The sequence below is a fragment of the Mixophyes fleayi genome, chromosome 1 (genome assembly GCF_038048845.1).
Source record: "Mixophyes fleayi isolate aMixFle1 chromosome 1, aMixFle1.hap1, whole genome shotgun sequence".
Classification (NCBI taxonomy): Eukaryota; Metazoa; Chordata; class Amphibia; order Anura; family Limnodynastidae; genus Mixophyes; species Mixophyes fleayi.
The window spans coordinates 358211996-358223640 of NC_134402.1; the positions used below are offsets into that span (position 1 = coordinate 358211996).

General features: G+C 41.4%; 1 protein-coding gene across 1 annotated transcript in view; it reads left to right on the forward strand.

The window, feature by feature from the left end:
- RAD9B (RAD9 checkpoint clamp component B) overlaps window positions 1-11327 on the forward strand; it is a 111948-nt gene extending 100621 nt beyond the window's left edge. Inside the window, exon 11 of the mRNA XM_075211516.1 lies at window positions 11100-11327. Coding sequence (XP_075067617.1) covers window positions 11100-11231 — 132 coding nt within the window. The 3' untranslated portion in view covers window positions 11232-11327. The remainder of the gene's footprint in view (window positions 1-11099) is intronic.
- The last annotated feature ends 318 nt before the right edge of the window (window positions 11328-11645 follow it).

Here is an 11645-nt window from a genome sequence, read left to right on the forward strand (position 1 = left end):
GGTATAGTCATGGTCCACAAGGTGCCTTTTAAAACCTCTATGGGGCTCATTCTCTGTTAGCTGCGCCCACACTAATGGGTACAGGTTTCGGGCTGCACTGCATATACCCCTTGCAGCCCAGTAGCTGTGTTGAGAGTTGCAGTGTTATTTGTTTATTGTATTGTTCTGTTATACCGTGTACTGTCTTGTTGTATGCCCTCTGTACGGCGTTGCGGACCTCATGTGGCGCCCTGTAAATAAAGGTTAGTAATAATAATATATGTGCTCTATATCCGTTTTGTTTTCTGTTGGACTTTTGACACTGCTTATTGATCCCAGCTATTCTGTTCACAGCATGCTATTATTTTGGATTTAACCTGACTATTCTACATATTGGGAGGAGGTTTAATTACTGGCAATGTGGCGCTCAGACATTGCCGGCAATTACAGTAGCTCATTTTCCAAATGAGCGGAGATTTCTGTCAAATCTCCACCGTGCGGTGTCTCGCTGACCTTCTAGAGATACCTCTCGATACCTCTTGAATTTTCCCCATTGTATTCAGTTACCATTTGTTATCTGGTATTTGCTCTGTGCTGATTCAGGTCTAATTAGTCTAATGAATATCGTTTGTATGCAGTGTAGAAATATAAACTTATACTATTACACTAAGACCTGGGGGTAACGGAGTACCGATGAACATATATAATGCTATGGGATATAGATGCTGCTATAGGTGAAGACTGGACCTTTAGGTCTAGGTTTATTAAATATATGGTGGCATACATTACAGAAGACTATGAATCAATAAGTGGAGAAAATGTGGCACAAGAGGGACATTGCCAAAATCAGTATGTCCAACTAAAGTCCATTACAGGACAAGGAGAAAATCCAGCAGGCCTACCAAGAGGCATATGGTAACATTATAGGTGCAGCAGGAATTTCTGAAAGGAACTGGTCACTACAGAAATGGAAGTTGCTCAAACAATTTATAGGTTAATAGTAGGTGCTTGAAAGGGTGGGGTCTGTGAACCAGAAAAATAACTGCTATTCTATTTGTCCACAAAATGCAGAACCCTCAGTTACACACATTTGCAAATGAATGATAAGCCTAAGGGGGAGAAGCAGCATGGCACATTGTGATGAAGGGTGGAGAAGCAGCATGGCACAGTGTGATGAACGGGGGATAAGCAGCATGGCGCAGTGTGATGAAGGGGGGAGAAGTAGCATGGCGCAGTGTGATGAAGGGGGAGAAGCAGCATGGCACAGTGTGATGTAGGGGGGCAGCATGGCACAGTGTGATGAAGGGAGGGCAGCATGGCACAATGTGGTGAAGGGGGGAAAAGCAGCATGAATGGCGCAGAATGATCATAAGGGCACAGTGATCATAAAGGAGGCACAGCATGGTGATCATGATGGGGCACAATGAGTGTGTGATGGCACTGGAGAGTTGTGGCAATGCAGTGTGTGTGTGTGTGTGTGTGTGTGTGTGATGGCACAGGAGGGTTGTGGCAATGTAGTGTTTGTGTGTGTGTGTGTGATGACACAGGGGCCTTGGGGCAATGCAGTGTGTGTGTGATGGCACGGGGCCTTGTTACAATGTAGTGTGTGTGTAATGGCACAGGGGCCTTGTGGCAATGTAGTGTGTGTGTGTGTGTGTGTGTGTGTGTCTGATGGGCAGGGGCCTTGTGGCAATGTAGTGTGTGTGTGATGGGACAGGGGCCTTGTGGCATTGTAGTGTGTGTGTGATGGCACAGGGGGCTTGTGGTAATGTGTGTGTGATGGAACAGGGAGCTTGTGGCAATGTAGTGTGTGTGAGGGCAGGGGGCAGAGCCGTAACTAGGGTGGTGCGGGCGGTGCCGTCACCCCGCAAGCCCGCGGGGCGCAGCAGCCGCCCGCTAACTTCCCCTCTGTGTTACATAGTAAAAAAAAACAAAAAAAACCTAAAAAAAATGTGTGGCCCCACCCCCCAACTCGCGGCACCCCCCCCCCCCCCCCCGACGCGAGAGGGGGGAGGTCTAGTGTGGTGGCTGGTCCATGAAAGGACTATGAAAAAAAACGCAGGCTCCCTGTCACTGCAGCATCACTGATGATGTCACCATGCTGTCAGTGCAGAAGAGCCAACACTGCGGGGAGCTGAGAACAGACCTTAAGTAAGTGAGGGGGAGGGGGATCTGTCAGCTCCATTAGTTGTTCTCTCCCTAAGCACTGGTCTGTTATATCACATGCTGTGTGTTAGCAGCTCTCTGTTTCCAGGACTGCTCCTCCCAGCATCCCCAGCTCCTCCTGACAGCCCTGCGTTCCACCAACACTCTCACCTCTGCTCCTGATAACTATGACTCCAGTGCCCCTTCCAACTCTCGGTACAGTACAGAGCCCCCATCATTGACCTTTCCTTGCCCTGCATATCAGTTCCCTCTGTTTCTATCCAGATATGTTTCCCTTCTTTCTGATCCCTGACACCTGTCAATTCTGACTCCTGGACCCCCGAAATACAGCTGTAACCTCTGCACCCTCTCCATCACAGGAATGCTCTCTGTATAGTATGGCGGTCACAGGAATGCTCTCTGTATGGTATGGAGGTCACAGGAATGCTCTCTGTATGGTATGGAGGTCACAGGAATGCTCTCTGTATAGTATGGTGGTCATAGGAATGCTCTCTGTATAGTATGGAGGTCACAGGAATGCTCTCTGTATAGTATGGTGGTCATAGGAATGCTCTCTGTATAGTATGGCGGTTACAGGAATGCTCTCTGTATAGTATGGAGGTCACAGGAATGCTCTCTGTATTGTATGGCGGACACTAGGAGGCTCTTTATATTGTATGTGTATGTGTGTGTGTGTGTGTGTGTGTGTGTGTGTATATGTATATATATATATATATATATATATATATATATATATATATATATATATATATATATATATATATATAATAATTTCGTGTGATGGTGATAAGGGGGCACAATGTGATAAAGATGGCTCCATGGCACGGTGTGATAAAGGAGAAACTGTGATGGAGGACAGATGGTACCGTTACAATTATGTTTTAATTTGTTTCAGTGAGTTTTATTTAAAAAAACAATTCATTTTTTTATACAGCTAGCATGTGACAGCTGCATTTAAAGTACTTTGATTCTATGGAGGCTTATTACATAAAGATCCTTACAAAGCCAGACCGTGAAGAATGGGGAGGGAGGGGTTTCAGTGCGGTTTAGAACTTGTAAAGCGCTAGCCACACCCCCACAGTAGGTTGACCATGCCCACTCGACTATTGACACTCCCACTTAGATGGGGGGCGCCGGTGCACTGTCTCGCCCAGGGCACTAAAATGTCGAGTTACGGCACTGGCAGGGGGCTTGTGTCAATGTAATGTGTGTGTGAGGAAGGTGGTGGCTAATTAATGGGTGCTATTGTGTTTGTGGGGTGATGGTGGGGCAATTTAATTTAATAGTGGGTGTCAGGATGAGAGCATAAATCTGATATGATGAAATAGAATATTGAATGTCAGGGCCGAAATAAAATGTCTCATTGATACATAAATGAACCTTATTTTCAACTCAGATAAATGTTTGACCAAATGTTTTTAAAAAAGGAAACAATTAGTAGGAGGTAATTAGGTTGAACAAACCCTTTTGTGAGGAGACCTGCTTAAGATATGCAGAGAGCCATATGCCTAGGTGAGAATCTTGGAGACAAAGGCCACATTTAAATGCCTATACAGGTATATAGAAATATGGTCTTCAAAGGAAAATGTCTTCATAGTTCATATTTTGGGAAATCTGGGTGCCACTCCATACTGAGGAGCAGAAATCACACCAGGGTTGTGAATGACAGGTACTGGTGGTATCTGGGAACAGCTATAATCACACATCTTTGGAAAAGGTATGTCATAGTGTCATAATTCCGTCATGTTTGGTATTTAAATGTGCGGGAGATTATGACCGGTTTATTGAAGGGGGAGTTATGTCAGTGGGATATATCTGTGAAGAATTACCTAAAGGTCAAAACTTTGGGAATATTTGTGAGAAAACTATAGTGACACCCAAGGGACATCCCTGCCCCCCTATTAGCATTAACACGCCCCTGTGAAGAACGTCCCATTTCATTTTGCTTAAAAAACCTGTGTTGGGAAGGGGCAAGTGGTCAGTTTCTTTGGGATCAATCTGATTGAAGTACTGTCCATCTTTTCTACCTACCCCCAGGCATACAGATTATGATAAATTATGCTCTGTACTTTCATCCCATTTGTTTTTATAACTGTTTGCAATTTTTTACTTGTATGTCAAATCTTTATCTAACTGTTTTTTTTATTCTCTGTAAGCATTGCACTTTTTGTATATTAAATCTAACAATTTAATAGTTATGTCCTTATTGCACTAAAACGAATTCATTGCCTGTTTAGAAGAGACAGATTACTTGGCTGGATTAACTCTTTAGAAACCAGTGTGTGAAGGGTTAACGGTTTAGCTACTAGAGCACAGAGTGTGCGCAATTGGGTTATTAAGTCATAGGCTTTCATAGGCTTGCTACGGGCCTTATTCGTAGCTGATGGCAGTTGCTGAGAGGTGTGAAGCGTGCGTCTGTGTTGGAAAGGGACCAGCGAAATCTGTAGCCATAGAGGAAGAGGTAAGTGTGAGATTTGGGCTGGAATCCTGTGTATTCACTTACAGTAAGCTTCCAAGTCACAAGTGCACAGAGGGCGGTTTGTTACCGATAAAGGGGTTCAGGAGCAGTTTCCTGACAATATAGAGGTGATATACTGTATGACTGCTGGAATATATGAAAAGATATCTAATCAGGGAGTAGCTAGAGGGGGCTTATCCCTGACAGTGGGGACTATTACTTTAAGATGGGGTGGTTTGAGGGTTATTAATTCAATGTGGGGGTGAGTTTGGGGAGCATGAGGTCTACTTATTAAATGTGAATATGAATTATTTAATGGCAGTGACGGTTGCGGGAAATAGGTATATTTATTAAATGTAAATACTATTAATTTATTGTTGGGGCTCTGTGGAGGGAGGGAAATAGGTTTATTTATTAAATGGGAATACTATTATTTTAATGCTGGGGCTGGAAGAAGGCCTAATTATTAATTGTGAGTGCTATTGATTTAAAGCTGGGGCTGGTTGGAATTTTCTAAATGTACCCATTTTACTTTCCTAAATAGGGCCCCCAACATTCCAGGATCCAGACATTTCGCAACTAAAGAAACCAGCAGCCACAGTGTGGTGAAAGTGACAAGAACAGGTAGGAGAGAGCAGGACAGTCTGTCAAGTGTTCTGATTCTAGTGGGCGGATTTTTGGTGACTGTTCTGCCCAATCTAAGTGGCAGGCCAAGACTGTGTACTCTTTATATACGCACTGCATTCTTTCTATACTACACTATGGTGCTAGCTGTCCTTCGAAGGCTTACCACACCCCCTCTAGTGGTTTGGTTACGCCTCTCTAGTGACTGGCCACACCCTCTCTGGTGGGCCTCTACCATTGTATTCCCTCTGTGGGCTCTTCATGCCCTAGTCCGACACTGAATAAGCCACTCGCCCCGTCAAGGCACTTCTGCTAATAGGGTAGTCCTAACTCTAAACAATGAAAGTGCCTATATTGGGTCATACATTTATGTGCTTTTAAATTGAGAACTAACTTACCAAGAGGTCAGTGGCGGAACGAGCAAGTTGTGGGCCCAGGTGCTAAAAATCCCCCCCTCCCTCACATACACGCACAAAAATAAAACAACACTTACTATCTTATTGTTTGGTTTACTTCAAATTTCGAGTATAACAAATATAAATATATAACATAAAAACTGTGAACAAACCCCTTTCCCCATAACAAAACTTTATCCATTAACGTCTTGTGCCTATATCTCCTAGAAATAATTGAAAATATATTAATGTACATTTTAAGAGATGCAAATCCAAAGAAAGGTGCAAATCAAATGTCGAAGTGGGAAACAAGAAGCACCCTAAACTATGTTAGTTCTTCATGCAAATCAAATTGACCTAGAGAAGCAATAAAATTGTAAATATATTTTTTCATTGATCAATAATACAAGGAATATAACACACCAAAAAATATACATATACATTAATACAAATCAGAAAATAGTGACAATATATACAGTATTTCACATTTTAACGAGCCTAAAAAGATGAATACTGTTAGCCATAGCTGCAGATAAATAAAATTCACCTGGGACCTAAATCTGTCCCATTCACCCGTAAAAGTTGGTGTATAGGCAACATGTTGAAACGCCTTGTTTTGTTTTTTGTTTTTAAAAACCCATCAACAATCCTTTCAACAGCATCACCCCCTTTATAAACATTAATTTCCACATCCCCATTATTAATTAAATACAACATCACAATACATTGCAATCATATTCATTATCCCTCTCATTTCCTTACTCAGTCTCGTAAGGAGAACCTCTTTATTGTAATTAACTCCATTAAGATCTTTAACAAGTTCATCCTCATAATCAAAGCCAATCATGATTTACAAATTGATTTCCGAACAAAGTAACAAAAAAAAAAAAAACGTTCCACAATAAGCCTGCACCAGGCACTTTTTACCTGTAGTCAACTGTTTCACTCTAAATAGAGGCACACCACAAATTAAAACAAATATTGATACCACACATTAAAAAAAACATTGATACCATGCATTAAAACAATTATTATTGTATTATGTATGCTGCTATTATGGAGTGGAGGGGGGGATGTATGCTGCTATTATGGAGGGGAGGGGGGATGTATGCTGCTATTATGGAGGGGAGGGGGGATGTATGCTGTTATTATGGAGGGGAGGGGGATGTGTGCTGCTATTATGAAGGGAGGATGTGTGCTGCTATTCTGGAGGGGGGTGTGTGTGCTACTATTCTGGAGGGGGGATGTGTGCTGCTATTATGGAGGGGTGTGTGCTGCATACTGCTGTTATGGAGGGGGTAGATGTGTGCTGCATGCTGCTATTGTGGAGGGGGGATGTGTGCTCCATGCTGCTATGCTTTATGAGGGAAGGGGGGTATGCTGCCATAATGTGTGAGGGAAGGGGGTGTATTAACATAATGTGTGATATGAGTGTAGTGAGGTTGGGTGTCTTAGTACATGGGTGGGAGATAGGCTATTGATTTAATGGGTACTATTTTATTTGTGGGGTACTGATGGGTCAATTTAATTTATTGATGGAGCTTTTTAATTTAATAGTGGGGTCTATTAATTTAAGGTGAAGTGACGGGACCTTTAATTTAACGCTGGGGTGGTTTGGAGCTATTAATTAACTGTGGGGCTGAATTTGGTGAGGAGGGCTATTTATTACATGTAAATATGAATTATTTAATTCCAAGGATGGTTGTGGGAAATGGTTATATTTATTAAACGTAAATGCTAATTTATTGCTGGGGCTGTTTGGAGGGAGAAAAATAGGTTTATTTATTAAATAGGAATACTATTACTATTATTTTAATGTTGGGGCTAATTATTAGTTTTCTAAATTTCATGCACCAATTTTTTTTTTTTAAAAAAAAATAGGGCCCCCAACATTCCAGGATCCAGATACTTCCTATGAATTGAAGCTATACTGTGCTGTCCCTAAACATCTTATGGTAGGTAATTTGTCAGAAACTACAGTTACACACACTGATCACGCACACACAGATACAGATACTGGGCATACATGCACTGGTACATACACTGGACACACACATACAGGGGACAGACACTCTGGGCACACAAATATACAGTCTTTTGATGAGACTGAAAAAGATAATGAGGGGGATTAATGATTAAACTGGGTGAGGGGAGTTAATGTTGTTAGAGGTTTTATGATGATCCTGGAGCTAACAATTTTGAAGAGGGGACCATTCATGAGTAGGGGGTAGTATTATGAGGCAGTCACAAAAATGCTCTTTGTATTATATGGGGTCACTAGGATGGTATCTGTATTGCGGTCACAAGAATGCTCTCTGTATTGTATGGCGATCATAGGAATGCTTTCTGTATAGTATGGCGGTCAGAGGAAAGCTCTCTGTATGATATGGCGGACACTAGGATGCTCTTTATATTGTGTGTCTGTGTGCATATGTGTGTGTGCGTGTGTGTACGTGTGTTTGTGTGTATATATATATATATATATATATATTTAGTGTGATGGTGATAAGGGGGCACAGTGTGATAAAGCTGGCTCCATGGCACAGTGTGATAAAGGGTTAACTGTGATGGCGGTCACAGTGTGATGAACTAGCAGTGTGATACAGATGGTACCATTACAATTATGTTTCAATTTGTTTCAGTGAGTTTTATTTCAATAACCAATTCATTTTTATACAGCTATCATGTGATAGCTTAATTTAAAGTACTTTGATTCTATTGAAGCTTATTACATAAAGATCTTTCAAAACGTGAAGAATGGGGAGGGAGGGGTTTCAGTGCGGTCTAGAACTTGTAAAGCACTAGCCACGCCCCCACCGTAGGTTGACCACGCCCACTCAATGATTGTCACTCTCACTTAGATGGGGGTGCCGGTGTCTGTCTCGCCCAGGGCACTAAAATGTTTAGTTACTCCACTGGACTGAAGGCTAGATGGTTTGCTACATTTTTCAGTTGCAGTCTGACCCCCAAAATAATCTGGTGCTTTATAAAAAGGTTAACTATAAATTAACATTTTCCTCTTTAACTTGGCAATTTAGACACATTTGGTTTTATCATAGTAGCTGTTACTGCACAGGCTTCAAATAACTCTCTGACCATTTTCTAAATCTAATGTAGCTATGTAGTGTTATATTATATATACCATGGACATGTCCAGTGGAGTGTATTACCTACTAGCTGCACAATTCTAAAACCTTATAAAAGCAAAGTGGCGTGCGACTCATCTCTGTAGTCTGCACGCTGAGATCCGCAATGGCCCATGGGAGGAGCTGCTGCAGCTGCGCATGTACAGCAGCTCCATATCTCCTATCTGGAAGCACGGTGCTGAGGAAAGGCTGTGGCCGGATCACCTGACCAACTAACAGGTGATCTGACCAGCGGGGGGAGCCTTTTCTTAGTCCGGCAGGCGGTGGTGCTGAGGAATGGCTGTGGCCGGATTACCTGACCAACTAACAGGTGATCCAACCAGCGCTGGAGGGAGCCTCACCTTAGTCCGGAAAAAACCTGTTCAACGCTGGCGGTTTGGACGGCGGCAGCTGGCCCACACCTTCATGGGCCCCGATGCCTTGCACCGCCCACACCTCCAGTAGTTCCGCCACTGCAAGAGGTACTTCAGGAACTTTCAAATAGCAAAAGAGAAACAGCACTGTCCATCAACTACTGATACCAGATATGCCTCTCAAACATTGATGTTTGATCAATCTTTTTTAAAAAAAAACAAACAAGCACAGGTTATGGAAGGGGAGGAGCTACAGTTTCCATTTCAAATATTTCAAATACCCCTGGCTGCATTCTATACCCCAATGTTTGTAATGTAACACAATAGTGCACAGGAGGAAGATATATAGCTTACCTGAAGACTGCTTTAAGCCGAGATCACTTGGTGCTCCAAAGATGTATAGATATACTGTATATCCAAAAGTGGAGGATAATGGAAGCACAAAAGCACTATGACTTGGAGATATATGAAAGAAATATTCTATTTAAATTTAAAAGTGTATATCATTATAAACAATTCTTACATTGAGACAAATAAGGTAATCTTATCACTAGAACTACTAAGATGTAGGGGCTTGGCCGGATTTCAGTAAGATCAACGCACAGTATTTGGTAGGCAATCATTTTGCTGGATCCGACATCACTTCTGGCCAGAGGTTGATGTTTCAGGTCTCTACACTTCATTAGGTGATTGGTGATATTATGTCTCCACTATTACGTATACAGCTGTGTATTACTGACCTGAAGAAGACACATGAAATAACATGAATATGCCAACAATGGTCTATTCATTCCTCCCTAGCAGGTTGGCATGTTAGGAGGGAGATGTTTCTCTAACAGAGTAGGCACTGACTAACATTTTGGCAAACTTAGTTTGCAGCAATGCACTGTGTGGATTGGTTGATTTATTCACAGAAACTCATTTGCCTGAAGTCGATTTAGGACACATTGATAAAGATGTGGTAGTGGGTTCAGCTGTAACTTCATGTTTTACCAGGTGCAGTGGAATGTCATGTTAACACTGGACAATGTACTTTACCTTAACTGTTCATATCTGAAGATTTTACTTTTGGGTTCTTTAACTTTCACTCTCCTGTTGCGCATCCACTGGGGTTCCCACTCCTTTTAATGGTCCCAGACTACACTTCACTCTCCTCTTCCAATATGGCTTGCTTGAAAGAAACTGAATACACCAATAACCCTCTTACACAAAATTTCCATGTATTTGATTGAGATGCTAACAGGGGAGAGGTAACAAGGCTTGCTCGGCTTGTTTCAGATACACCCTGTGGGAAGGGTAGTGGGAAGTGTCGCGTGGGACTGTTAGCCTGGGAACCCAAACTGATTCAGTAAATATAAAGTGGATGGTATGTTTCTTTTTTTTTTTTTTTTTTATCCCATTTGTTCTCATCAAAATCCACTTAAAACTAAATGAGGGGGAAAAATAAATTATTACACATAAGCTCCTAAAACACTTCCAGCATAACAGTCTTAAAAAGTCTAAATAGGCTGCTGGAGATTACTGAAAAATCATAACATCTTCCACCAGTAACCTAGCCAGAATCATAAAGTCAGATAGGTAGTATGTAGGTTTGAAATTAAGGAGTTTATTAGTCTTTAAATATTTTACCATTTAGTTAATGAAAGACTAAAAGAAAAAATGTGTTGTTTTTATAATGTATTACTAATTTTTCAAGCTCATGATGGTGTTGCACTCACATTGTGCGTAATATTTAGGTTAGACTGGTCTACTTGTATGTTGATAGCAGGTCCCTCACACCCACACCCAAATGGAGCAGTTACCAGGTACAAATCTATATGGTGTTCATTTTCATCCAGATATGGATGGAGTTTTTTGAGTGCCTCGTTAAAGGGTCTCTTTGAAGATAACCACAATAAAGGGGTTACAACACATTTATATCATACACAGACACAATGGTAAAGCATCGATAACTTAAATGTTTACAATTTATTTTTAGTTTCATACCCTGTTTTTTGGAGCCATTTCATCAAAGCAGCAAGAACCATCTGATAAGTCATTCAAAAGCTTGGCAACAGCTAGTGAAGATGAGGATGAAGGATTCTGCAGAGAACTCTCTCAGACATTCTAATGATGCTGAAGGTATATGGAATATATTGAAAGTATGAGAAATATGTGGGGTCCTACTGTAAGCAGATTTTTGTTTTCATTGAGTGCTGGCGACATCTGCAATCTTTTTTTTTATAATATCTTTTTATTGAAAGAAAGATAAACCAATACCGTACATTTACAAAAAGCAACATAGAACAATAGGAGGTAAATTAATAAATGCAATACACTCTGATAATACTCCAAATACTCATAGCCTAATAAAGTAAAACATGGAGTCATAATGGAGTACTAAATCATTAATACAGATAAACCTTGTGCTCCAGGCAATATAAATAGGGATGTGAACCGGCGACTTTTGGTGTCTCGTGTTTTGTGTTTTGGATTCGGATTTCCGTGATGTTTTGGGTTCGGATTTGTTTCGCAAAACACCTGA